General features: G+C 54.3%; 1 protein-coding gene across 4 annotated transcripts; it reads left to right on the forward strand.

The window, feature by feature from the left end:
- On the forward strand, positions 1-27,732 carry RRP12 (ribosomal RNA processing 12 homolog). Of its 4 annotated transcripts, none has more exons than XM_067709822.1 (34): positions 3-253; positions 796-1,028; positions 2,554-2,637; positions 3,745-3,821; positions 4,330-4,435; positions 4,639-4,755; positions 5,833-5,971; positions 6,060-6,187; positions 7,147-7,245; positions 7,886-7,977; positions 8,537-8,648; positions 8,858-8,955; positions 10,108-10,276; positions 11,275-11,417; positions 11,635-11,756; positions 12,703-12,767; positions 12,855-13,017; positions 13,447-13,601; positions 13,867-13,934; positions 14,494-14,587; positions 15,431-15,589; positions 15,725-15,805; positions 16,024-16,129; positions 16,354-16,461; positions 16,979-17,136; positions 18,153-18,244; positions 18,419-18,577; positions 18,695-18,867; positions 19,102-19,230; positions 22,302-22,351; positions 24,589-24,658; positions 26,152-26,219; positions 26,531-26,613; positions 27,213-27,732. In XM_067709822.1, exons 1-34 carry the CDS (start codon positions 115-117, stop codon positions 27,313-27,315), a joined length of 3,942 nt encoding a protein of 1,313 aa, XP_067565923.1. In that variant the 5' UTR covers positions 3-114; the 3' UTR covers positions 27,316-27,732. The 4 variants fall into 4 exon arrangements, with proteins under 4 accessions (XP_067565926.1, XP_067565923.1, XP_067565924.1 ...); XM_067709823.1 differs by having other exon boundaries at positions 10,162-10,276; XM_067709824.1 differs by lacking the exon at positions 4,639-4,755.
- Positions 27,733-27,811: the final 79 nt, after the last annotated feature.

Genomic DNA, 27,811 nt, shown 5'->3' on the forward strand with positions numbered 1-27,811 from the left:
GAAGTTACGCCAGAGGAAGAGGAAGTGGAGCGGGCTGCGAACCCACGTGGGTCCTGCGTGTGCTTCTAGGTCCTTGGAACCCGGTCCTTTAAACTCACCCCCGGCTTAGTAGACATGGGTCGTTCGGGGAAGTTGCCTTCCGGGGTCTCGGCCAAGTTGAAACGCTGGAAGAAAGGCCACAGCAGCGACAGCAACCCGGCCATCTCCCGCCACCGCCAGGCCGCCCGCAGCCGCTTCTTCAGCCGGCCCTCAGGTAGCAGGGTCGCGACCCAAGCGCCGCCTGCGGGGGTGTTCTGGGTGGGCCTGGGTCTCAACGGATTTCAGCCTCTCTGCAGGCCGTGGGGCCCAAGCATCGGACCTTTCGTCTCCTAAAATGTCCGATCTGGAGCCTGTTGTGAAGGTCCACCCTTCCCATTTAAGAGATGCAGAAACTGACTCCACAGGAGGGAGATGACTTGGCTAGGGTACCACGAGTATCAGTCAGTACTCACGCCTGTAGTTAACCGTGGTGGCGCTTTACAAAGCGCTTTCACCCTCATCTCTTTCCCAGGCCCCTCACTGCAGCCCCCACCCGACTCCCACCGGCGAAACTTTTACCTGGAGGGTTCCCTTTCTGAATCTGATAAGTTCTAGGTGTACAGTGGACTGCTGAGGCAGACCGCGTTCAGAATTTAGCCTCTCTGGTTGGGGGCCTGGACTCCGCCTGTTTGTTTCCTAGGGGTAGTTCTTGTTCTCTTAGCCAAAAGGAGGTTCGGGTAAGAATTGGGGGCCTTACCCTTTGCCTCCGGTTCTCAGGAAAGAGCGACTTGACAGTTGATGCGGTAAAGTTGCATAATGAGCTGCAGTCAGGATCCCTGCGTCTGGGTAAAAGCGAAGCCCCTGAGACTGCCATGGAAGAGGAAGAGGTGGGACCAGCTCTCACCGAGAAGTCTTCGGGCACCTTCCTGAGCGGCCTCTCCGACTGCACAAACGTCACCTTCAGCAAAGTGCAGCGCTTCTGGGAGTCCAGCTCGGCTGCCCACAAGGAGGTAGGGGGGACTCTCAGGACAGCCGGAGGCTAGTGAGGGGAGGCCAGCTGACTGCTGTCCGGTGACAACAGGTGGAATCTCTGGATGATGTGTCACCCCTCCTACCCTTTGTGTCTGCTGCTTATTACCCCTCCTAGGGCAGGTTCCACTTTCTGCTTTTTCTAAGAACATCTTCCTGGCTCAAGTGTAAAGTCCCTCAGGGTATTTTCCTGACAGTTTTCAAATGTCCAAAACATTTTTTGCAAACATTTATCTCTTCAACTATACTTAACACAGGCCCTTTTATATATTGATAGAATGTTTTCAGGAAACATTTGTTGAGTAAATTAATACTGAATAACAGTGGTTAAAAAATGTTTTATCTAACAAGACCTAAATGTTATTTACCTTTTTTAGTTTATAAATTATATATACATATATTTTCATTGTTTAAATGAAAAAATGTCAAGACTATAAATGATAACAAAGTGAGGTGAGTAGAATAAAATATGAAAGTTGTTCTCCCAGCTTAACTCCTTTGTGGTAGTTACCGTTAACAGTAACAGTACTTTTCTAGACCAAACCTGTCGAAAAGAGATGTAATGTGAGGCACATACATAATTTAAAATTTTCTAGTAGCTATGTTAAATAAAAGTAAAAAAGATGCAAGTGAAATTAACCTTAATTTTATATATCTCATTTAACCTGGTATACCCAAAATATTGTTGTTTCAACTTATAATCAATATTTTTAAAAGAGAGGTGTTTTTGCATTATTTTTATCGTACTAAGTCTTCAAAATCTAGTCTGACACCTCCATTTGGAGGCTAAATCTTCATTGGTAATACTTGATTTGTATTTAAAGTTCATAAAACTTACAGTTGCAAAAGTAGATTCATATACCCAAGTAGTTCTAAATCTGTTTCCCAATAACTGGATAAAGTATTTGTTTTTAAATATAAATAATTTACAAATTTTAAGATGCAGTTCCTCAGTCACACTAGCCACATCTCAAGTGCTCAGTGGCCTCTTGTCAAATTACCGTTGTAGACTTTTTTACCCACATTTTGTTTAGGTTTACTGAAATGCCATTATATTTTATATATACTATTCTACAACTTTTTTCGCCACTGATCAGTGTTTCTGAGTTAATCTATGTAGTTGTTCACCATTATTTTCAATAGTTACATAGTGTTTGAATTTGTCATTATTATACAATGAGTACATTATTAATCCCTTGTTGATGGCTGCTTTATTGTTCCAATTGGTTGCGGCAGTGAACACTTGTGCTTGAATGTTTACACATTTGTGCAGGTATTTCCATATATAAGGGGTAGAGCCTTAGAGGTGGGTTTTGGGCAGATGTGTGAGTTTTCCTGTTGCTGGGCCCCGTGTGTGTTCCCCTGGCTCTGCTCTGGCTGCTGCTCATCTTGTCTGCTCTGGGCTTTATCAGGAGAATAATTTGTGAAGGAGAAGGAGAAGAGGCTACCCTGCGGTGGGGTTTGATCGGAAATAGATGTCATAGGTACCTTCTCCCTCATGTGCAGATCTGTGCTGTCTTGGCTGCTGTCACCGAGGTGATACGCTCCCAGGGTGGGAAGGAGACAGAGACTGAGTACTTTGCTGCCCTGGTGAGTGGGTGTGACTTGCAGGTGGGCGGGCTTTCGGAGTAGCATGTTATTCAGGCTATAAGGAGAAGGCAGGGGCCCCTGCATGTGGGGATAGAGAAGGACAACCTTAAACAGGTGAAAGTGCTTCAGTTATTCTCAGGTGGCTTGGTAAGCCTGGTGGGATTTGCTACATTATTCTTGTAAAACAAAATCCACTACTCTCGTTTATTTTTTTCTCCTAATCCATGAAACTGAGTTACGCCCAGGGGATTCTCTAGTAAAATTGTTTTCAAAGTGTAGTTTGGGGGTTCCCAAGACCCTTTTGGGGGTTGGTTAAGTCAAAATTATTTCCATAATAATGCTAAACCATCATTTACCTTTTTCACTCCCATTCTCTCATGACCGTACCCTGGAGTTTTCCAGAAGTTACGTGATGTCTGATGACATTTTGACAGCTCATGGAATTGTGCTTGCATATTTGTGTGTTTTAAAAAATTCTCAGTTTTAATTTTTAATATGATAAATATCAATAGATATAACTTTTGTAAACCAAATCTCTTTGGGGAAATTCTCAATACTTTTTAAGGGTGTAAAAGTGTGAGAACCACTGCTGTGGAACAGGGGCCAGCAAACTATATAGCCCATGGGCATAATCTGACTCGTGGCCTGTTTTTGTATAGCCCTAGGACTGGGAATGGTTTTTACATTTTTACAAGATAGTTAAAATACACAAAGAAGAATACGCAGCAGAGACCATATGTGGCCTGCAAAGTCTAAAGTATTTATTATCCGGCTCTTCACAGAAAAAGCTTTCTAACCTCTGCTCTAGACTAATGAAGCAGATAGCACTATATGGTTTTCATAATGTGTCAGGCAGTGTTCTAAATGTCTGATATATATTAATTCAATTAAACCTCACAACAACTTATGATCCCTATTTTACAAATGAGGAAACTGAGTCACAGAAAAGTTAAGCTGCTAGTCCAAAGTCACAGTGGTGGAGCTGGGATTTGAACCTCTGACACCAGCGTTCTTGGTCATAACCGACCTGCTGGGCACACGGTGCCCGCATACCCCATTTGCCCAGCGTGACACATTTCCCATTCACACCCCATGGTCTGGCCTCAGATGACAACAATGGAAGCGGTGGAGTCCACGGAGTCTCTGGCCGCTGTTGCTTACCTGCTGAACCTCGTCCTGAAGCGGTGAGTCCTGGCTCCTTATAGGGGGAAGAAGGGAGTGGGGGTGGAAGGGAGGTAGAGGACCAGGGAGTTATTAAAAGGAACAAAAAGATGCTAAGTATCAGGTGGCATTCTACTGGCTCAGGCTCCAGGGTGGCCTGGGATGTTACAGGACAGAGTGTGAGTGCTGGGGCCTGGGCAGGGGCAGCCCTGTGCAGCGAGTGGGGCAGGAGGGACAGGGTGGAGTGTTGAGCCACGATGTCTGGGCACCTGCAGCCAGGGGGCAGGTGGGGAGAGGACTTGGGGGAGTTTATAAGGGCCCATCTGGTGGGTAGTGGAGAGCGGGTTGTGGAGAAGGTGGGGCAGGCAGGGAGCTCAGGTGCCATGGAAACGCACTGAACTGGGTGTCAGAAAGGGTGGGCTCGCGGAGTGACTGGGCCAGCGCTGCCCCGCTCTGACCAGCTTCTCCTCCAGACCAGCTGCTCTCAGAGGCCCCTCTAGTCTTCTGACCTTCTTTCTTCTCTCCCTGTAGCGTGCCCAGCCCTGTGCTCATTAAGAAGTTCTCTGATACCTCCAAAGCCTTCATGGATATCATGTCAGCCCAGGCCAGCAGTGGCTCCACCTCTGCCCTCCGATGGGTCAGTGTTTGGGTCTCGGTGTCCCCCTGCCGTCTTCCAGAGCCCATCTGATTTGGCTACAGCTTGGACACTCCCTGGGAGGGGTATAGGCACCCTGTGGACCCTCAGAAAGCCCTTTGGCATTTTCTGGAGTTGGTGAGAAGCCGGGCTCTTTCCCACCTGGGTGAAGCAGGTGGAGCTGAGAGACTGCCTCTCCTCTGAAGGTCCTCTCCTGCCTGGCCACCCTTCTGCGGAAGCAGGACCTGGAGGCCTGGAGCTACCCCGTGACCCTGCAGGTGTACCATGGGCTGCTGAGCTTCACTGTGCACCCCAAGCCCAAGGTGAGGCCGTGGGGCACCAGGACGTGGGAGGGGGCAGCCACTCTAGCAACCGGGCTGGGCCTGGCCTGCTGAGTGGACTGGGGAGGTCGCCCTGAGCGCTGGGCTCTTGTCCAGAGGTTCTCCTCCTGCCTGAAGCCCTATCTGCTAGCTCCTCCTACAGGAGGGAGGGTCACAGTCAGGCCCATTTGAGTCTCTGCTGCCTCATTGGTCAGTGACGTGTTTAGTTACAGTGGCAGGAGAGTGGGCTGGAGGGGGGCTTTGAGTCACACAGACCTGAGCTGAATACTGGACTCACTGGTTGTGCTGTGACCTTGGGCAAGTTACTTAACCTCTCTGAGTCTTGGCTTCCAAGCTGTAAAATAGGGATGATAATAACAACTTGGCTGCAAGGTCACGGTGACACTCTGGTGCTCCCCACGGGCCTGCTGCAGGTCCTGGCTTGTAGTAGGTGCCCAGTAAGTTGTGCTTAGCCACTCTGCTTCCTCCTGAAATTTAGGGCCGGGAACGTGTAACAGTCCTAAGAGTCACTCCCTGTGCTAAGTGCTCTGATCCCAGGCAGGCTCATGCCTCCTTCCCTGTGTATCCCTCCAGTGGTTCCCTCACTTGCTTCAGGTCTCTGCTGAAACGTCATGTCACTGAAGTGACACTTTCCTGATCGCCGTATAAAAAGTAACAGCCCCTGTTTTATTGTCTGCAAAGTACTTTTACCTTCTGGTGTACATTTCTTTATTTCCCACCTCCCAATGAGTTGTTGGTTCACTGCTGAACTGGTGGACACTGCATATTGCTGGACGATTGCATGAATGAAGGAATCCGTGTTGTAAAGGTGAGACACTGAAGCTCAGAGACTAAGTGGTCTGGTTTGCTCAAGGCCAGTTGGTGAGTTAGCAGAAGAGCAGGAATGGAAAGTGAGGTCTGTCTTACTCGGCAGCCCAGGAGTCCACACACACGCAGCCCCAGGCGTGTCCTTGGCCCTGTAGGAGGTGTGCGATCAATGCTTACTACTGGTGGTCATGAGAACCACACACACTGCTGGTTGAACACGACCCGGCCCTGTCCCCCTTCCTTGTCCCTCAGATCCGGAAGGCTGCCCAGCATGGAGTGTGCTCCGTCCTCAAGGGCAGTGAATTCATGTTTGGTGAAAAGGCCCCTGCCCATCACCCTGCTGCCATGTCCACTGCCAAGTTCTGCATCCAGGAGATCGAGAAGTCTGGAGGTGGGGAAGCGCAGTTGAGAGTGGGCGGCGGGGGGCAGGGCCTGCTGCAGAGAGTGGGCTGGAGTCTCAGCTGCCCTCCGTCCACCAGGCTCCAAGGAGGCCACCACCACGCTGCACATGCTGACCCTACTGAAGGACCTGCTGCCCTGCTTCCCGGACAGCCTGGTGAAGAGCTGCAGTGAGACTCTCCTCCGGGTCATGACTTTGAGTCACGTGGTAAGCTCGGGCCCCGGCGCGTGGGGACGCGCCGAGGAGGAGGGAGGGCAGAGCTTCAGACCCCAGGCCCGTGGTGCCGGCACTCGGGAAACTCACTGTTCAGGCCAAAAGCAGGGGCCAGGGTCTCCCAGCCCCCGCGCTGCTCTTAGCTACACCCAGGGACAACATCTCATCCCCGGTGTCGGATAGACTGGGCATCTTCTGTTGGGAGATGAGGTGAGGGAGAGGGTGGAACCATGGCGGGGCTGGTAAAGCATCAGTCCTCCCCCTACCTTGAGCTCTACCCCAGCCACAGACACGGTTATTTCTCTCTGTCTCTCTTTTTTTTTTTTTTTTTTTGCATACTTAATAACGTCAGTATGACAACTTTAAAGATACATAAAAACGATCCCTTGCATTTGATATGCTAGCACAATTCTGTTAATCTCTATGTATTCTCTTATACTGTTTGTTCACATACGTATTTTAAAGCATTCATTATATAAATAACATGATCATTGTTTAAGAGGAAAAAAAAACATTCTGAAGTATATAAAGTAAAAAAATAGAAGTCTCTTTTTTCCTCCAAGTCTCATTTCCTAAGATAAATAGTACACAGACAACTTGCCGTGTATCCTTTCAGACATTTTCTTTTTAGGTAAGCAAACACATAAAAACGTGAAAATACAGCTATAATTATAGTATGTCAACGATTTGTAGCCTGCTTTTTTAGCCCATTATGTTAAAAAAACACTTTGTTCACATTTCTCCATTGTTCTTGTTTAAATCATTTTTTTTCCTGGTGGCTGCCAGGACTTACTGAAGCAGCAGTCCTCTGAGTGTCAGGTGTAGGAGGCATGTTTGAGGTTCAGGGGGCCCAAATCCCCACAAGCCCTCTGGCTGGAGTGGGATATTGAGGAGCGCAGGGCCACCGTGGGCTTTGCGGTGGGTTCCCCACTAAGCCTCCGTGTCCTCTCCAGCTGGTGACAGCCTGTGCCATGCAGGCCTTTCACAGCCTCTTCCATGCCAAGCCAAGCCCGGGTACCCTGCCAGCAGAGCTCAACGCCCAGATCATCACGGTGAGGCCTGATGGGGGGACGGGGACATGGCTGTGCTGGGGGGCGGCCCTGTTACTTGTCTGCAGAGCGAGGTTGGATGGGCCGGGTTGGGCCACCCCTGTGTAGGAGTCAGGTAGACGGGCAGCCAGGAGACTGGCCACCAAAGCCACATCAGTGTCCACGGGAGCTGGGGGCCCTGACTCTTGACTTTGTGGTAGTTAACCTAAAAAACCATTCAGCATGGTCTCATGGTATTAACAGGTACCTTGAGCAAAGGTTCTCAGTGTTAGGGATCTCTGGGTGGATTTGGGGAAGGGAGCACAAACCCCCCCCAAATTGCAAAATGTGTGTATATGCTCACTTACGTTTTTCCGGAGAAGGGTTCTGGCTTTTGTCAGGTTCACAAAGGGTTGTGTGACCCAAGTTATTCTTGACTGCTCCTAGAGACTTTTTTCCCATAGAAGCAGAAGCGGAAGGGCTTCATTGAGCAGGGAAAGGAAGGCCAATGGGGCTGTGAGTGCAGGGGGCCCCCGTGTGCAGGCCCTGGGACAGGACAGTCACGGGGACGTGCTGTTGCCTAGGGATGGGAAGGGGTCGTGTCATTGGGCTGCTGCTGAACACACTTGCTCAGTCACCTGCTTATTCCCTGTCCCGCCCCTAGGCCTTGTACGACTACGTTCCCAGCGAGAATGACTTACAACCCCTGCTGGCCTGGCTGAAGGTCATGGAGAAAGCCCACATCAACCTGGTTAGGTAGGGATGCGGTGGAGGGCGGTCCCTTGGCCTCCAGCCAGGCCCCCTACACTGCGGTACAGATGGGAGGGACATGAGCCGGAAGCTGGAGGGGGTGCGGCTTTCTGGGGGGGTGCGGTTCTGCACCGAGTGTGTGCAGACCAGCTCTTGTGTTCGTGAAGGCGGGGCCAGGTAGCACAGCTTGTGTTAGCCAGGGCTGCTGCCTTTCCTGCCAGAGCTCCGAGGAGCTGAGCAGCAAGGCGGCCGAGAGCACCTTCCCCACCAAGAGGTGGGGCCCGAGTGCCATCCTGATTCCTGTCACCCCCGCCGGCTGTGCAGCTGGTTTACTTCTCAGAGGATATCATCCCCTTTCTGCGGCTCCACCCTACTCCCCACCTGGGTTAATGGTCCCCTCCTCTGGGATCCTCAGTCCTGCGAACCCAGTTTCTGTTTTGTGTCTCATAACAGTCACTCTTTTTACGCGGGCCTCTCACTGTTGTGGCCTCTCCTGTTGCGGAGCACAGGCTCCGGACGCGCAGGCTCAGCGGCCAGACCCCACAGAAGCCTTTTGTGTTGACAGGCTGCATCGGGACCTGGGACTGGGCCACCTCCCTCGCTTGTTTGGAACTGCGACAACCTGCCTCCTCTCCCCCCACTCGCAGGTGGTGACAGCTGCCACCCAGTGCCTTCAGGTACCTCAGCCCCCAGCCCAGCTTTAGCGAGGGAAGCAGAGAGCCTTAGAGCTCCCAGAGCTCACCCCAGGCCTCTAGCTGTGTCCTGGGGAGGAAGTTCTCAGGGTGGGGGTGAGCTTCCTAGAAGCTTCAGGAAGCAGTCACCTGGGAAGGCTGAGTGGCACTGGGGGGCTGTTTTGGGCCCAAACAGCTGTGGCCTCTTTTTGCAGGAGATCCTGAAGGAGTGTGTCGCTCCCCACATGGCTGACATCGGCTCCGTGACCTCCTCGGCCTCAGGCCCTGCCCAGTATGTCGCCAAGATGTTCAGGTGAGAACACAGCCTCTGCGTGAGGAGGGAATAAGGTGTGCCTGTAGAAAGTTCCTCGTGATGACAGGTACTCCTCTTGTCACTGTGGTGGGCCTTGCGCACACTGCCAGAGCAGCTGCTGTCGGTTTGAGCACTGGCCACACTCCTGGTGCCATAGTGTCATGCTCATGAGTGTAGACTTGGGGGCCTGTCATCTGGGGCTAGTTCCTCCACCTCTCAACACCTCAGAGTCCACATCAGTCTAATGGAGGTGTGGATTGAATGAGGTCATATATGTAAAGTTCTCAGAACAGTACCTGGTGCGTAGTTAATTTCCAATAAATACCAGAAATTACTGGTAGTCCTTACAGTTCTAGGAGATAGGTGCTGACCCCATTTTACAGACTGGGAAAGCTGAGGTCACTCAACTAGTAAGTGGCAGCCTGACCGCAGAATCCACTCTACTCATGTGCTGTGCTGCCCTCCATGCCTACAAGAGAAGCCATTCACAGACCGGCCTCCAACCACCCAGGCCCTTCCAGCCGCCAGTGAGGAGCTTCAGAGCACCAAGAGGCTAGGATCTTTGGTGTTTCCTCTGGGTCTGTCTGCTCAGCTCCAAGGTGTGATGCTTTGGGTTCTGTTCCTTATGAGGACATAGGCCTGTTTCTTCTGGATACACCTGGAATGAAGTTTCTGGAAAACTGAGGAATAGAGCTGCTCCACCCCCAGCTCACCCCTTTCCCCACATTAGGCCATTCTTGCCTAGAGCCTCTGGGGCTCGACTTCAAGAGATGAGCTGACCACAGCGTGACTGGGCCGGAAGGGGCTAGCAGCCGGCCGGGCTTCCCCACTGTTGTGGCTTTTCTCCCTCTGCCCAGTCCACCTGTACCTACCCCATCTTCCCACCTCTGGTCAGACCGAGAAAGCATGGGACAGTGACAACACGGGCTTTGGCGGCCCAGTTTGGCCACTAGAAGAGTGACACTGCTGGGCTACTTAGTCCCTCTGAGCCTCAGTTTCCCCATCTGAGGATGGAACAAATAACCTAGCTCACAGCTGATTTTTGAAGTGTGAGGATTATATAAATGAAACTCTTAGCACAGGGGGTACTTGGTAAACACTAGCTCTCCCCCTTGGCCTTTCCTGGGGCCTCACCCTTGCCGTGGTCTGTAGTTCCTGGTGCTGGCCATGGACTTCCACGGCCCTGACTGCCCACTCCCTTAGCAGGGCAGTGGAGGAGGGCCTGACATACAGATTCCACGCATCATGGAGCTCCGTGCTGCAGCTGCTGTGTGTCTTCTTTGAGGCGTGTGGGAGACAGGCCCATCCTGTGATGAGGAAGGTGACTGGGGCAGCAGCTGGGCCGGGGCAGGAGGTGGCTGGGGCTGCTAGAGGGGCATGTGTCTCCGTTACCTCTGCGCTTTACTCCCCCACTGCCAGGGTCCACTGCAGGTGCCCAGTACTGTGTCCCCAGGAAGGCGACTGGGCCAACGTGGGAGGAACGAGAAGAGGGCTAAAACCACCCCTCCCCCCACCGCCTAATGCCTTCTCACTAGTCTTAGCTGGAGTTGATGGTTTTGAAACTCACAGGGAACCAGTGTGATTCTCCCTCACCCCTATCTATTATCTTTTAATTTTTAATTCTCTAAATTTTCTGTAACAGGTGAGCATAGTACTTTAAGCAGCCTTAGGTCCCAGGGAGGTTACCAAAGCCCAGAGTAAACCATTTAAGGCTCAGGAATCACTTCCAGCTCAGGGAGCAGGTGGGAGCCTGAGGACAGGGCACAGACCCCTCACCAGCAGGCGGAGCAGCTCACGGCCTCGTGGGGCCTTCCCCAAGGGTAGGGCCTTCCTTGAGAGGCCTGGCCCGGGCCCCACTAGATTAGGTTGGCAACACCTGGCTCCTGTGAGAGGTTCTCAAGGAATGAGGCTCGCAGAGGGGCTCTGAGGGGCTGTAGTGAACCAGAGGGGGCAGCTCTGGTCTTGAGGGGCAGCTGCTCCGCAGTGCCTGCTAATTTATACTAATTGTACTGTGGGTCTGCATTTCCCATACCTTCCCGGTTTTCAAGATAAACCGGATATCTACGTTTGTATATGAAATCTCCTGATTTTTACACTTTACTAACAAATACAGAATTTCTTTTTAAATCCTGGGGCATTGAGGAAGGCTCAAACACATCCAGGAGTTGAATTTGGTTAATGGTCTGTGACCTCTGGCGAGAGCATAACCTGACCCCACGCCCCCAACCTCGTCCTCTTGGAGACTTTGGCCCAGCCTCAGCCACGGGTGCCTGTGCTGCAGGCCCGTCTTAATGTCTGACCCGTGTCTCTTTGCTCCAGTGCCTCCAGTCCCTGTGTGACCTGCGCCTCTCCCCCTACTCCCCCCACATGGCAGCTCTGGACCGCGCAGTGGGCGCTGCCGTGGCCAGCATGGGCCCCGAGGTGGTTTTAGAGGCTGTGCCTTTGGAAATTGATGGCTCTGAGTAAGTGCAGCCCTGCTTGGCTTCCATTCCAGCCCCAGGAGAGCCACGTGGCTTGTTCTCCGCTGGGAGGGTGTCCACACCCTCGGCTGACGTCTCCACGTGCCGTGTGGGTCAGTGGGGGCGGCCAGAGCAGGTCCTGTCCTGTTCCTAGGCTCCATGGGGAGACAGCTGCAGGCCGTCACCCCTTCCTCACCACGCCTCCCCTCCCTCCTCCCAGAGAGACTCTGGATTTCCCTCGGAGCTGGCTGCTGCCCGTCATCCGAGACCACGTCCGGGAAACTCGACTTGGTTTCTTTACCGCTTACTTCCTGCCTCTGGCTACCACCCTGAAGAGGAAAGGTACGGGCCCACCACAGTCCTGGAGCCTCACTGGAAGGGTCGGGAAGGGCTCCTGGTCCAGCGCCCCAGCCTTAGGACGTTCGGCAGCCTCCCTGGGCCGAGCAGGTGGTCAGCCAGTGCTTGAGCGCCATCATCAGCGGGGTCCGAGGCGTGGCCAGGCACCCCTGCCCCGAGGCTGGCAGACAGGGCCTTTTCTCCCACCAGAGGAATAATTAGACAAGTACACACCGATTTATATATACAAAGATGTTCCAAGTAAAAATCCCGACACAGCCCACACATTCCTCAGTGGGGCTCCAATGAAGTCAGTCATAATAAAGCCCCACCGTGGGACACAGAGTGCTCCCTGTACAGAAGGAAAGAGACCGACGGGAATGGACGTGTTTAGTCCATGGTGAGCTGAGTAGATCAGATTGAAAGCTCAGCTCAGCCGCTCCACCGTTTGGTGACTTCGGGCAAGTTTATTCAACTCGCCTGGGTCTGCTCATCATCTGTAAAATGAGGGCGATAATTGCGATGGTGTGAGTATTAAATGCAGTAATCGCGTAAGTGCACATTACACAGGCTGCCATGTCGAAACTGCTTGATAAATGTTACCAGCTTTATTCTCAAGTAAAACCAGGTTTCAGAACAATATATTTATAAGACAATCCTTTTCACGTCTTTAAAAGTGTGCACGTGCTTGGAGAAATATAAGAAGGTCAGAAATGGGGAGGAAGATTTGCGGGGGAGATTGTGGGGAGATGTCGCTTTCTGTTTTACATAGGTCTTTCCATTTTTTTAGAACAAACGAGTGTTTGTTTAATAATAAGTGTTACGTTTCGTCTGTGGAGCAGGGGAATCGCCCATATTCCTGTCCTCATCATTGGGCTTTTGGTTTGGGTAAACATGAGGCCTATCAGTCAGGAGTGTGCCCAGAGTCACACTGTGTCCTGTGTCACTCTAGCAATGGACCTGGCCCAGGCAGGCAGCACAGTGGAGTCCAAGATCTACGACACGCTCCAGTGGCAGGTAAGGGGTCAGCTGGGGGGTGTGGGGAGGACAGGTGGGCACAGGTTGCTGGTCGTCACTCTCCTCTATCATCCCCTCCCTCCCCAGATCTGGACCCTCCTGCCTGGGTTCTGCACGAGGCCCACGGATGTGGCCACCGCCTTCAAAGGGCTGGCGCGGACGCTGGGCACGGCCATCAGCGAGCGCCCAGACCTGAGGGTCACTGTGTGCCAGGCCCTGCGCACCCTCATCACCAAGGGCTGTGAGGCGGGTACGTATGGGCTCTGGGGTCGGGGCTGGTGGAAGATGGCTGTGATGGTGCGAGTCCCCTGACCCTGCCTGTCCACCTCATTGCTTGAGCCACCGCTAATCCTTTTCAAGGACCTGAGTGTCCACTGGGGACCCGAGGAGTTAGTAGGATGCTGAAAACGGCCCCTTCTCTTTCTTTACTCTCAGTGTACTGACAGCTGCTGGGAGTTGTCCAGCCTTTACGTGGGGCTAGCACTTGGCTGGCCCCATAGACTGTGGTGGCCCCTCGTCCTCTGTGCTCTGGCTTCAGCCTCTCCTGTCCCAGAAAAGCCCCAAACCCATGACCCTGTCACAGGTCCCCCAAAAGAATGCCTCTGGGCTGCAACCACAGTGGCCTTTGAGGCAGGGTCATCTCCTGGCCCTTTTGTGCAAACTTTGGTCCTCCTGCCAGAGGCCGACCGTGCTGAAGTGAGCCGCTTTGCGAAGAACTTTCTGCCGATCCTGTTCAACTTGTACGGGCAGCCCGTTGCGGCCGGAGACACCCCAGCCCCTCGCCGGGCCGTGCTGGAAACCATCAAAACTTACCTCACCATTACTGAGCCTCAGGTGACCTGGTAGAGGAGGGGGAGGAACAGTCTCCGGTGGGTGAGTGTTGGGTTGGGGTGTTGGAAAGGTCAAGACCCTACCCACCATGGCTCACTTGGCCCTCTGCCCCCAGAAGAACAGGGGACCATATGCCAGCAGTAGGCTGGGCTCGAGCCTCCTCAAAAGGGAGGAGAGGAGGGGGAAGAGACGAGGGTGCAAATCTGTGACCTGCTGCTGCTGTGTATTTTCTCTTGAACAACTCCCTCCTTACCCCTTGGGCTGCCAGTTGGTGAATGGTTTCCTGGAAAAAGCCAGTGAGAAGGTGCTGGACCCTGCTAGCTCTGACTTCACCAGGTAAGTGCCCCACTTGAGCTGGGGCAGCCCAGGGAGCTAGAGAGTATGTCTAGCAGAAGCTCTGTGTATCTGTCTGGAATTATTTAGGAAAGTCTTGAGATATTGAATGTCCCAGCTCTACCCTGAGGCCTGACCAGTTCCTCCATCCTGGAGCACCATTGTAGTCTGCTAGGGAAGTGTGAGGACCCTGGAGACATGCTGCCCGGATTCAAATCCCAGCTCTGCCCCTTATAAGCTGTGACCTTGGTTGAGTTATTTATCTACTCTGCTCTGTGCCTTCATCTGTAAAATGGGCATGATGATAATGCCTGCAATAGAGTTGCTGTGAGGATTGAAGGGGTTAAGACATGTAAAGCGCCGGGAACAGTGCTGGTACCTTATGAGTGCTCAGTTAGGTTACAGGCAGTGATTATTGTTCATGGGCTCCTTCGAGGCCCCTTGTCCTCCTCACCCTGACCTTTCCCACCTCCCCCGTACCCAGTAGACACGAGGACACTGATAGTGCATACCCTTCCCCAGCCTCCACTAAGCTCCTCCTTGGTCTCCTGTCGCTGAGCAGATTGTCCGTCCTGGACCTGGTCGTGGCCTTGGCTCCCCGCGCTGATGAAGCCGCCATCAGCAAGCTGTACTCCACCATCCGGCCCTACCTAGAGGTGAGCCGTGGAGGCCGGGAGCCCCACACGCCCACACCTGGGGGGTGCGTGGGCCCTGTCTCCATGCCTTGCTGCTGCCCAGGATCGGGTTTTAATCTGCTTTCTCATGGCATGGCTGCCCTTTGTATCTGTCTAGCCCTGTACTCTACCATGTAGGTGCCAGAGTGACAGAAATGCACGGCCATGCTTGGGCCTCACCTGCTAAGATGCCTCTTGTAGAGCCGAGGCCTGACTCACTCACTAGGCCCATCACCGCCTGGCCTGATCTTCATCCTACCCAGCCTCATCCCCCTGCTGCCACTCCGGCCTCATTAGGCTGCTTTTAAGGGTTCCAGATATAACAGCCCTTTTGTGCCTTTGCACGTGCTGGGTCCCCTGCCTGACATGCTCGCCCCTGCATGCTGTGGCTAACCACGAGGCAAAAGTCAGGCCTGCGTGACCTTCTGAAAACTGTCACCACTGCAACAGTATAATAAGCAGTTACCCAACAGCGTGAGAAGTGCTCTGGTGGAACGTGCAGGCAGACACACAAGTCCAGGGCAGAGTCACCTAACCTCAGGAGAGGTGTCCCGGCAGGGAGCGGAAGGGATGGAGGGCTGGGTGGGCTTCACTCCCCTCAGCGTCCCCTGCCTGGCCCAGAATCAGCCTCTCACTAACCTGTGTTCTCCCTGCCCTCCCATTGGATGTCACGAGCTCCAGAGGGCAGGGCCAGCTTCTCTGAGTCCCCACCAGGGCCAGTCACAGCTCACGTGGCTGCTCTGTGGATGTTATTGGACTGGGTGAGGGTGGGGGGCTCCCCAGCCCCCTCTCTCACCCACCCCTGTCTACCATACGCCCTCCCAGAGCAAGGCCCATGGGGTACAGAAGAAGGCCTACCGCGTGCTGGAGGAGGTGTGCGCCAGCCCCCAGGGCCCTGGCGCCCGCTTCGTGCAGAGCCACCTGGACGACCTGAAGAAGACCCTTCTGGACTCACTACGGAGCACCTCCTCGCCCGCCAAGAGGGTGCGGACTCCAGGGGCCCCGCTCTGCCCTAGGGGGGACGAGCAACACCAGGAGAGGACCAGCGTGGAGACGCTTAGCGACTTCAGGGGTGGAGGTGGCACTGAGGGTCCTGACTGTTGTCCCCCTGTCCTGCAGCCCCGTTTGAAGTGCCTCATACATATCGTGAGGAAGCTCTCCGCCGAGCACGAGGAGTTCATCAGCGCCCTCGTCCCGGAGGTGCGGGGTGTGGGAGGGGAGTGTGTTGTGATTTGGGGTTCCTTGGAATGGGGCTCCTGAAGGCCTACCAGGATCAGGGGAGGGCAGTAGTGGGAGTGGGGGTGGGCTGGATTCACTGTCTGGGAGCGTGAGTGCCCTTACCCGTCCGCTCTGCCTCAGGCTGCCAACCCTGGGGTGGCCAGCTTGGGGAGCCCGTGCTAACGGGGCTGTCTGGGCAGGTGATCCTCTGCACCAAGGAGGTGTCGGTGGGAGCTCGGAAGAATGCTTTTGCGCTGCTGGTGGAGATGGGCCACGCCTTCCTTCGGTTTGGCCCAGACCCAGCAGGTGAGGCCCGGGTGGCATGGGGCTGGGGTGGACGCTGTGCTCCCGGCCTGGGTGAGGAGGCACCCTGCACTCACCCATCAGAGAGAAAAGATGGAGGGAGCTGCCGGGCACTGGCCCTGGGCGGGCTGCTCCTCTCTGGTGGGAGGCCCCCTTCCGGTTGGGCCCACGATGCAGTGCACACGGTGGGCTCTGCCCTGGGCAGCTCCTGCTCTCTGCCCTCCCAGAGGCCCTGCAGCGCTACCTCGTCCTGATCTACCCCGGTCTCGTGGGCGCTGTGACCATGGTCAGCTGCAGTATCCTGGCCCTGACCCACCTCCTTTTCGAGTTTAAAGGTAAACGCTATTTGCTTGAAGGCCTGGGAAGCCCTCGGGGTAGGAAAATGCCCAGGAGGTCAGGACAGTGTGGCTACCGAAACAGGGAAAGGTCCTGGGAGGGAGGACAAAGAGCTGGAACCAGGCCTGACCGCCTCCCGCCTCCTCTCCTGCCCAGCTCGGCTTTCCTCATCCCACAGCTGCCCGCATCCCGCTTTCAGAGTGGGTCGGAGGAGGTTAGGTCCCACGCCTAGATTTTCGTCCCGGTTCTGCTTCTTACCAGCCATGTGACACCTTGAACAAACTTAGGAACCTCCTGGAACCTTACTCTCTCATCTCTAAAATGGAGGAGAAAACCAGCACCTGTTCACAGGGTGTCTGAAGGACTAGAGGAGATGCTGGCAGAAAGTGACTAGACACGTGCCAGGCACTTGGAAGTGTCCCCCAGGTGTCAGCTCCCACTCTTGTGACGCGGCAGGGGTCTTAGGTCTGGGTGGGGTTCCAGGTGTCTCTGACAGTGGCCCTCTGGCCACCACAGGTTTGATGGGGGCCAGCACGATGGAGCAGCTGCTGGAGAATGTGTGCCTGCTCCTGGCCTCCCGTACCCGCGACGTGGTCAGATCAGCACTGGGCTTCATCAAGGTGTCGATGGTCGTCATGGACATGGCACACCTGGCCAAGCACGTGCAACTGGTGGTGAGTGTCCCCTTCCCCTCGGCCAGTGGCATAGTGGCCCACGAGCTGCCGGCAGAGACCCAGTGAGCCTTGAGGCCAGCCAGCTTCAAACACTTTTCTGGCTACACGCTGTCTTGTGCAGCAGAAGGTCATGCAGGAGCCCTGGAAGAGACCAGTGGTGGAGGTAAAGGGGCACAGCACCCAGGCTGCCACTTGTCACCCCCCGCAGCCCCTCCACAGCAGCAGGGGCTCTGCAGGGCAGGGGGCGGTGGGTAGGGCCACCCCTTGTTTTACGGATAGCAAACTGAGGCCAGAGATTTTCCCAGGTCACAGTGCTAGTGAGAACAGTCCTGGGAACAGAACTGCGACTCTGGGCTGTCCCTCGGAAGGGACCCAAACCTCCCTTTTTATTTTCCCTCTTGCACTGTGACCTTCTGGGTTTGAGAAGACTTCTCTAGATGCCCCTGCTGGGCTGCAGAAGGGCCTGAAAAGCCCTCTGGTATTGGGTCCCTGGCCCCCTCCTGCTGGGCATAAGGCGTGCAGCAAGCTGGGACTGTCCTGTGAGCCCTCCGTGCACTGCACCCGCCACCTCAGTTTCCCACTTCCAGCTGGGTTGAATCGCATCAGGGCTCTAGGTCCCTCTTGCCTGTCATCTTTGCATCTGGCCTTGGGTTGGGTCAAAGCGAGAAGGGGCAGATGAGAGTCAGGATGCCTGCCCCTGCCTGCCAAACCCTGCCGCCTAACTGGGGCCAGCGATGGGGAGGACGGCCTGAGCGGTGACCTGTCCTGGAGTGACTAGGGTTTATACAAGCCTTGAAAGGATCGAGGGGGCCCTGCACCACCAGCCTCACTGAGGGACACTGCAGATGATACCTGCTGGCCACGTGTTTCTCACGAAGGCTGGAGTGCGGTCCAGCCAGAGATTCATGCAGGGCAGTAGGAGGGACTCGTGGAACCAGGAGAAACCTGTGGTGTGGGGGGCAGACAGGGTGAGGGGGCGCATCTTCCCCCTGAAGCCCCGCTGCTCTGCCCCGCAGATGGGAGCCATCGGGAAGCTCTCGGATGACATGCGGCGGCACTTCCGCATGAAGCTTCGGAACCTGTTCACCAAGTTCATCCGCAAGTTCGGGTCTGTGCCCTGACTGGGAGGGAGTAGGGGAGGGGTCGAGGGGTTTCCAGTCCCACCAGGACCGCTGCTGAGAAGGGGCCAGGCTGGGGGGCTGGAAGGGCTCTGGCTGGACACCTCGCTCTGGATAGCGCTCTCTGGCCCGGGCACCTCACCGGCCCGTCTCTACGGCCTCAGGTTCGAGCTGGTGAGGAAGCTCCTGCCAGAGGAGTACCAGAAAGTCCTGGTGAACATCCGGAAAGCAGAGGCCCGGGCCAGGAAACAGCGGGCCCTGAGCCAGGCCGCAGCGGAAGAGGAGGTGGAGGAGGAGGAGCCCTTCCGGGGCAAAGGCGACAGGTGAGACCCGTGGCGGGACGCTGGGGCCAGGTCTCCCCTGGCCCGAAGCCTGCCCAGGCCGTGCCCAGCTTCCCTCACTCTCCTGGAGCGCCCTGACTGGGACTTGTCTGTCCTTAGCATCGAGGAGATTTTGGCTGACTCGGAGGACGAGGAGGACGAAGAGGAGGAGAGGAGTCGGGGCAAGGAGCAGCAGAGGCTGGCCCGCCAGAGGGGCCGCGCGTGGCTGAAGGAGGGTGGCGGGGATGAGCCCCTCAACTTCTTGGACCCCAAGGTGGCCCAGCGAGTCCTGGGTGAGTATGAAGCGGCTGGCCCGTGGGCACAGGGGACAGGCTTGCCCTGGGCCAGCTTTAGGAGCGGAGTGGCCTCTGGGGAGGCCCGCGGGCACCCTGGCCTCCCACACATGCACATCACAGTGCCGCAGGCACTCATCCAAGTCACAGACCCAGGCATGTCGGTTCTGATGAGGGTGTGAGCGGGCTAGGACGGGCCTTCCACCTCCTCACCTCCCGACTCTGCCCCGCCAGCCACCCAGCCTGGGCCAGGTCGGGGCAAGAAGAAGGACCACGGCTTCAAGGTGAGCGCCGACGGCCGGCTGATCATCCGTGAGGAGGAGGATGGCGACGCCAAGATGGAGGAAGAGGAAGGCGCTAAAGGTGGGGCCACCTGCCCATTCAGGAGCTGCAGCTGGCCTGGGCCAGGGCTGCACTCGTTTGCTCATTCATCCACTCATTTATTTGTTCACTCAGCGACCATTCTGGGGGAAACATAGGTAAAAACAGATATAAGGAGCTTGTATCGCGGGCAACTTTCTCAAATTTTTTGTTTCTCAAACTCTTTTGACCACATTGAGAAATCTTTTTATGGTGTAACCCAGCCATTTATACAGTACTTCCATAATTCAAACAAAACTTTCAAAAGGCAGTAGTACTTCCTCTTACCATCTGTGATACACTCTGTTAATCTCTCTTCTATTGTATTCTGTTCTGTTCTGGTTATTTGCTTGTCCTCCTCCTTTTTGAAAATTTTTGTGTTTTTTTATTCCAAGCGTAAACTTGGCTGAGGCCTGGAAGCTCATTTATTGGTGAAAAGAGCCAGACTCTCCCGAGTCATTGTCTCCTGTTGTCCAGGGGCTGCTCAGGTGTAACATCTCCAAGTCCCATTTCGTCTTTCCTGTTCCCTCTGCATTTATCTCTGTATTCACGTATCTCTGTACATATCACGTAAGATCACAGAAGCCTGGGTCTTCTAAATTTTATGTCTTCCTCTTTATTTTGGTTCTCACCGCCTGCTCACTGCAGCCACTCAACCAGTGCTGTCACTGCTGCCCCTGCAACCCGACTTACTGGTTGTGTGACTGTCATTTAACCGCTCTGTGCCTCAGTTTCCTCACTCCAAAGCGGGTGTAATACCAATACCTACTTCAGAGGGTTGTAGTGAAGATGAAATGGTGACCTGAACAGCATATAGAGGTGCTGGGGATAAATGTGGTGACACTGTTTCCAGATCTGGCCTCGTCATTGTCCCCTTCTCACCCTCAGTGTATCCCGTCTCCTTGCTCCCTTCTTTTTTTTTTTTTTTTTTTTTTTTGCGGTACGCGGGCCTCTCACCGTTGTGGCCTCTCCCCTTGCGGAGCACAAGCTCTGGACGCGCAGGCTCAGCGACCATGGCTTACGGGCCCAGCCACTCCGCGGCACGTGGGATCCTCCCGGACCCGGGCACGAACCCATGTCCCCCGCATCGGCAGGCGGACTCTCAACCACTGCGCCACCAGGGAAGCCCTCCTTGCTCCCTTCTTGCGCATGGAACCCTGACGCTAAAAATGCCCACCCGCCACCTGCCCCCCACCTTCCCAGCCCCTCTCCACTCTTTCAGATCCAGTGCAAGTCCTTCTTTGTGGCCTTTGCACGGGCCCTTGGCTTCAGCCGTGTTCCCTCAGAACTCCCGACAAGCCCAGGGACTGCCAGGCTTCCGTACTTAGTCACACGCTTCTTATGACGTTTGGTTGTTGATTGACTTCACTTCAGTTTGTCTTCCCTCCAGCTGATCAGTTTCAAAGTTCTTTTTTTTTTTTTAAATATACTGGTAGTTTTTTTAAAAAAATGGTAAAATATGCGTAACATGTAATTTACTGTCTTAACCATTTTTAAGTGTACGGTTCACCAGCGTGAAGTACATTCACATTGTTGTACCGCCTATCACCAGAGCTCTTCATCTTGCAAAACTGAAACTCTGTACGCATTAAACAGCAACTCCCCATTTCCCCCTCCTCCAGTCCCTGACAGCCACCATTCTGCTTTCTGTCTGTATGAATGTGAATTTGAATATGAGTCGAGGTTCTTCATGTAAGTGGAATCATTCAGTATTTGTGCTTTTGTGTCTGGTTTATTTCACTTAGCATAATGTTCTCAAGGTTTATCCGTGTTGTAGCTTGTGTCAGAATTTCCTTCCTTTTTAAGGCTTGCCTTATTCTGTTGTATATCTAGACCACATTTTGTTTGTCCATCATCCATCAGTGGACATTTGGGTTGCTTCCACTTTTTTTTGTTTTTTTTTCTTCCACTTTTTGACTATTGTGAATAGTGCTGCTATGAACATAAATATACAAATACCTCTTCAAGATCCTGCTTTTAGTTCGTTTGGGTATACGCCCAGAAGTGCAATTGCTGGATCATATGGTAGTTCTGTCTTTAATTTTTTGAGGAACTGCCCTACTGTTTTCCATGGTGGCTACACTATTTTACATTCCCACCAGCAGGACAGAAGGGTTTCAATTGCTCCACACCCTCTCCAACCCTTGCTGTTTTCTGTTTCATTGATAGTAGCCATCCTAATGTGTGTAAAGTGGTATTTCATGGTAGTTTTGTTTGCATTTCCCTAATGATTAGTGATGTTTAGCGTGTTTTCATGTTTGTTGTCTATCTTTTTGGAGAAATGTCTACTCAAGCCCTTTGCCCATTTTTGAATTGGTTTTTTTTTTTTTTAACATCTTTATTGGAGTATAATTGCTTTACATTGTTGTGTTAGCATCTGCTATATAACAAAGTGAATCAGCAATACGTATACATATGTCGCCATATCCCCTCCCTCTTGCATCTCAGGTGGTTTCTTTTTGTTGTTGAGTTATAGGAGTTCTTTCTTTATTCTGGATATTAACTTTTTATCAGACGTATGATTTGCGAATATTTTCTCCTATCCTGTAGGCTGCATTTTCATCCTGTTGATGTGTCCTTTGACATACACAAGTTTAACATTTTTAATGGACTCTAATCTATCTTTTGTTTATCTACCTTTTGTTGCCTATGCTTTTTGTTGGTTCATACTTCTTTATATCGCCACACAATGCCTAGCACAGATGCAGGGAAAGGTTTTTAAGCAGGGGAATAGGGCAGTCTTCCCAGCAAAGTGGAGTGTATGTGGGGCTGCGGGAATGCCTGGCTCCCCAGGAAACCTGGGGCTTTCTTAGAGTCTCAACAAAAGCTGTGTTCACTTTAGAAGTCAGGTCACTGCTTCCTTGAGGGGCTGTCGTCCGTGGGGCCCAGGATGGGAAGGAGGAAGGGGCAGCGTCCAGGGGTCTTATCTTCCACGGGATAGGTCTTCTGGGGCTGGAGTTGGCAGCCGTTGCACCCTGATGAGCCGGGAGGAGGCAGGTTGAAATTTGTGTGGGCTTTGGGAGGACAGGGGTGCTCCCTGAGTGTTCACAGGTCTCTCTTCTTATTGGCTCCAGGGGAGGAGGAAGAGATGGCTGACCTGATGGAAGACGTGGGCATCAGGAGTGTGAGTAATTCCTGCTGCTGGAGGGCCGGGGCCCTTAGACCTAAACCTTGGGCCTCACAGCTTCTCGCCGTCTCCCCGCTCCCACACACTCACTTGCCCTGCTTCCTCACTGCTCAGTGGAGCCTCGGGGTGGCACACGGCAGGCAGCCCAGGGCATGCAATGTCACGGCTGACCCCTCTGTGGGGTGTGGAGAGAGCTTGGCTCCCTCTGAAGCACCCAGTGCCTCCTTCGGTGTTGGCTGTATTGTCCAGCTGAAGGAAGAAAGAGACGGTCCCTTGTCTCTCCACCGAGGGCATGTGCTGTGCAGGCAGCAGGGGCAACAGCCGGCCTGCATGTTGCCAGGGGCTGGCTCCACTTGGGGGAGGGGCACCCACCACTGAGGAGTGCCGAGGGCCCCATGTGTCACCTCACTAATCCTCCCAGGAGGTAGGGACTCTTTATCATCCGCAGCCTGCCCGAGGCCACAGGGGTTGTTAAAAGTGCATGTCTCTGGCCCTAGACTGAACTCAAATCCCAGCTTATATGTAAAATGTGTGGCACTTAGTCCCACTAAGGAAGTGGTGGCTGTTCATCGTTGTCACCATCATCATCATTATTACATTTTTCCTGGAAATCTTTTTCTGGCTGAAGTCTGCCAGATTCCTTGAGCACATCCTCACAGGGGGCTTTGCAGTCCCTCTGCAGCCTACCCTTGTTCCTGGCCAGGGGAACTGACTGCAGCTGTGGAAGGATGGCCCCCAGGTCAGCAGAGCAGGGCTGGGGCACCTTGTCTCACGGCACCGAGAGGGTCCCAGGGTGGCCACGCTCCTGGTTGGCTCATGGCATCCATCACCTGCCATTGGGATCCCTGGGGGCTTTTTTTTTTTTTTTTGGTACGCGGGCCTCTCACTGTTGTGGCCTCTCCCGTTGCGGAGCACAGGCTCCGGACGCGCAGGCTCAGCGGCCATGGCTCACGGGCCCAGCTGCTCCGCGGCATGTGGGATCTTCCCAGACCAGGGCACGAACCCGTGTCCCCTGCATCGGCAGGCGGGCTCTCAACCACTGCGCCACCAGGGAAGCCCTCCCTGGGGGCTTTTTTGCATAACAGTTGCTTAGTCTCACTCCTCTGCCCTCAGTCGTGGGAGCATAAAATGCCAGGGTGCAACTGACAGCTGCAGTTGCCAGTGGGCAGAACTGTTGCCAGGTGCCAGCTGAACCAAGAACAAACTGAGCCGTCACCTCCATGATGCGGCCAAAACCACATTTCCAGCCCGTTTCTGTTTCTCCACGAGGAGCCCCTTCTGCTGGGTCTCAACTAACAAAACTGGATGTCCTGGTTCCCCAGACACACTTGTGTGTGCTGCAGCCTCCTTCCCTTTACCTGGTGCACCTTCTCTTCTATCTGGTCCCTAAGCCAGTGAATGCCCCTCAGGTGCCTTGGGTCCCTGGGGAGCTTTAGCCTCAGGAATCTGTAGTTGGAACAGGCTTCCCGGGCAGTGTGGGAGAGACACTGTGGGGCAGCCAGCCCTGCGAGCTCAGGTCTCCCCACACAACGGCCCTCCGCCTTGCCTGGTTGTCAGTTTCCGGGCTCAGATCTCCTGGTGGGCTGGGCTGCTGTCAGGCCCACCTCTCCCTCTTGGAGCTCCCAGCACGGTGCCTGGCGGGTAGCATTTGCCTCGTGCTTACAACTCCAGGGACGGTAGCATTGTTGAGCGACTGTAATGACTGACTTGAGCAGGGGTCTCCCACCTGCCTGAGGGCCCCGGGAGCACAGGAAATGGGTCTTGTCCCCTGTATCCCCAGGGCCTGCACTTAGTCAGAGATCAGTGAGTCTGACTAATGGGGAGGGTGCAGTGGAGGTCATGTGAGACGAAGTACTGATAAAGCTGTTCTCCCCAGAGAGGCTGAGGACCTCATCCCCGTTAGGAAGGCTGGGCTAAACTGAGGTCAAGGTGCCCAGATGGGCAGCTGTAGCCCTGTTGGGGGAGTTCAATGTGGAGAGGCCTAGCAGTGGAGCAGCCGACATGAGCTCTGCAGTGAGGGCCTGGGCTGGAAGCCGCGCCTCTGCTGCCGAGCAGTGTGGCCTTGCCTGGTTACTTGCCCTTTCTGAGCCTTTGTGTCCTTATCTGTACGGGGGATCGAGTGCTTGGCAGAGAACCTTTTCTATTAACGCAGGTTACGGTTCCTTTTGCGGCTCCCATTAGTGAGTATCATCGTGTCCTCTTGTTTATGAACTTTGCTTGTTACCTCTTTCTAGAAAAAGCCCCAGAAGCTCAAGCACAAAGAGGCTGACAGTGAGGAGCTGGAGATGCCCCCTCAGTACCAAGGTGAGGCTTCCTCTCTCCTCTCTTGCAGCAGGTTCCCTGTCACCTGCACTAGGCAGGGTGTGTTGCAGGCAGGGCCAAGAGGTTGCATGGCCTGGTTGTACTCAGTTGGCACCAGCAAAGATTGGCTGATATGTCCCATAAGACTGGGCTGGGGACCAAGGGGGTCTGTGGGTGAGGGAGAGCCTGGGGGTTAGGAGATCTGTGCACAGAACCCCCAGCCCTTCTGGAGAGCCCCTGAGCCCCATCTCTTCCCCACCCCCCCAGGCTTTCCTGAGACTTTTGCAGCCCACCCTTCTCCTGGGAGATGTCTGCCTCTCTTTTCTGGCTTTGAGTCAGGCCAGATTTGACCTATGTTGAGGGTGGCAGTTGGGAGGGCTGCCCAGGGAGTTCCCCTGTACAGTTGTTTCTGGGCTCCCAGGCTGTTCCTTTCCCCAGAGTAGCTGCTAGAGGTACCAAGGTGGCTGCCCAAAGCCAGGAGAAGCCTCTGTTGCCTCACCTTTGCCTTCTTTCCCCCAAGGCAGCCCCTGCAGGGCCCCTGCCCCCAGGCCCTCGAAGCAGAGCTCTTGCTCTGCATCTGGAGGTCCAGGGGCTCCTGCGGGAGGTCCCTGATGCCAGTAGCAGGTATGCTGTCAGAGCCCCACAGCATCCTTACCCAGCTGGAGTGCCACAGGGCTCCTTCTCGTTCTGTGGCCCCCCAGGCCAGGGCCCAGCTCACCTCCTCTGCTCTGAGATGGTGTGGTGCAGAAGCAGTAGTACCACACAATGCAGCAGGAGGCCTGGGTTCAGGACTGCTTGGCCAGCTGCTCTTAGCTGTGTGACCTTGGCCTGGTCACGCTGCCTCTCTGACCTTCTAGTTTCTCACCTTTAAAGGAGATTCATCTGGGTCATCTAAGAGAGTCCTCCCTAGTCGGCACTATGTGATTCCATCCATGACTGTGTGGAAGTCCGGGCTGGAAATAACACTGGCCTTGGAAGCACTTCGATCTCTCGAAGCCGCAGTTTTCACGTCTGTACGATGGGATAAGAGCTGCCTTTCTAACTCACAGTTTTGGTGTGAAGCCTGAATGAGATCAAGCCTTAGTGCCTCGTTTTACAGATGAGCTTAAGAGGCTCCAGAAAGTTAAGAGCCTTGCCTACGGTTAGAGCTGGGAGTTGAACCCCAGTCTGTCTGGCTTCAAAGCCTATGTTCTTTTCCCCAGAACAAATGGAGCAGATTTAGTTTGGAGAGGGTGAGGTATTTTATGTTAGTCGAGGATATATGTGTTTCCAGAGGTCACTGGTAGGTCTCTGGATTCAGGTCAGTCTGAGGAGCTCAGTGGTCTAATTGTCAAGTTGCTGGACAGTCCCTTCTCAAGGAAGGTCTTTGTCCTTTGTTGGTAGGGGACAACCATTCGGTCCTGGCTGTGACTCATCTCCCCAGCAGCTCTCCGGGGAGAAGGCTGCCCGATTGCCCTGGCCTTGCCTGACTCATGGCCTCTGTGTTCCCCCTCTAGCGGGAGGCTCTGGCATCCATCGCCCTGTGGCCAAGAAGGCTACCCCCGGGGCCGAATACAAGGCCAAGGTAAGAGCTGCCGGTGGGGCAAGGACTCTCCTGGCAGAGTCTCTGGGGAAGTGCGGGGCAGCTGTGACCATCACTGCCCTGGGGAGGCACCTTTGTGGAGCCAGCCTGAGGCCACACTGAGGGGTACACAAAGGTTTTGTTAGCACCTGAAGTCCAGGCCTTGTTGGATGGCTGTCCAGGGCTGCAGAAGCTCTTTGGCACCACCTGAGGCAGAGAATGAAGGGAAGGGAGGATTCAGCCTGTCAGGTCAGGGGCAAGGGTGGAAAGAGAAGCCCACCCTCCTGGCTGACTCTGTTTCTCTGGGTGAGCAGAAAGCAAAGGGTGACATGAAGAAGAAAGGTCGGCTCGACCCCTACGCCTACATCCCCCTCAGTAAAACCAAGCTCAACCGCAGGTACGGCGTGTGCAGGGTCGGGGGTGAGGGCTGTGCTCGTTACACTCTCCACTCGATTGCTCAAGTCTCTTCCAGTTTTTTGTTAATTAAGTTTATTTATTTATTTTTGGCTGCATTGGGTCTTTTGTTGCTGTGCATGGGCTTTCTCTAGTTGTGGTGAGCGGGGGCTACTTTTCATTGCAGTGCGCGGGCTTCTCTTGTTGCGGAGCACAGGCTCTAGGCGCATGGGCTCTAGAGCGTAGGCTCAGTAGTTGTGGCGCACGGGCTTAGTTGCTCTGCAGCATGTGGGATCTTCCCGGTCCAGGGCTCGAACCCGTGTCCCCTGCATTGGCAGGCGGATTCTAACCACTGCGCCACCAGGGGTCCCGGTTTTTTATTCTTACTTTTTCGCATGCACCTTCAAGTATCCTTGACTTGAACTGCCCTTTTAAACATGATGGGTGTGGTCTGCATGGATCACGTGCCACCCGCCACCTGGCAGCGCCCCTTCTCCCCTGTTCCTGCTGGTGCTGGGGTGGGGACACCACCCTTTGATGTTATGGGAAGGGGGGCTGCCTTTTCTCAACGAGACGTGACCCTTCTGATCCTTGTCCCTGCAGGAAGAAGGTGAAGCTGCAGGGACAGTTCAAAGGCCTGGTGAGAGCTGCCCAGCGGGGCTCCCAGGTGGGACACAAGCTCCGCAGAAAGGATCAACGGTCCTGAGCCCTGGGACCCCCTGGGCTGCTCTGTGGTCCAGCCTGAGGCCCCTTTTTAGCCCTCAAGCTGCCATGACGCCAGGTCCAGATGCAGCAGTCAGTGGGAGAGCCTGGACTCAGAATGACTTGTTGGAACCAGGACTGGTTCCCGGAGGTGCCCTGGATTTTGGAAGCTACAAATGGGAGTCACCCTTTAGAGATGTCCCTGGGGCCTGGAGATGGGAATGTGGCCTCAGTGCCTCTGGGTAGGCTAGCGAGAAGGCTGTGCTTTCCGTCCAGAGTGTTTGCAACAGAAGAGATGGTCTTCCTTTCCTCTGGCTGCCTGTCGCCATGTGGCACTCTGCCTGGCTGCAGTCTGGCTTTGTGAGATTTGCTATGATCAGACGTAGAATAAAGATGCAACACTATGTGTTGTAACTAGAAACATTGTGTTTTATCACCTGCCCCCCCCGCCACCGCCTGCCGCCGCATGTACAAGAACAGTGTCTGGTCATTGGCAACAG

The sequence above is a fragment of the Pseudorca crassidens genome, chromosome 16 (genome assembly GCF_039906515.1).
Source record: "Pseudorca crassidens isolate mPseCra1 chromosome 16, mPseCra1.hap1, whole genome shotgun sequence".
Taxonomy (NCBI): Eukaryota; Metazoa; Chordata; class Mammalia; order Artiodactyla; family Delphinidae; genus Pseudorca; species Pseudorca crassidens.

Excerpts from the sequence above, each read along its gene's own strand:
- RRP12 (XM_067709822.1), top strand. The coding sequence starts at position 115 with ATGGGTCGTTCGGGGAAGTTGCCTTCCGGGGTCTCGGCCAAGTTGAAA. Across the intron at positions 254-795 it reads CTTCTTCAGCCGGCCCTCAG|GAAAGAGCGACTTGACAGTT; the intron begins GTAGCAGGGTCG and ends TCCGGTTCTCAG. Across the intron at positions 15,806-16,023 it reads TCAGCGCCCTCGTCCCGGAG|GTGATCCTCTGCACCAAGGA; the intron begins GTGCGGGGTGTG and ends CTGTCTGGGCAG.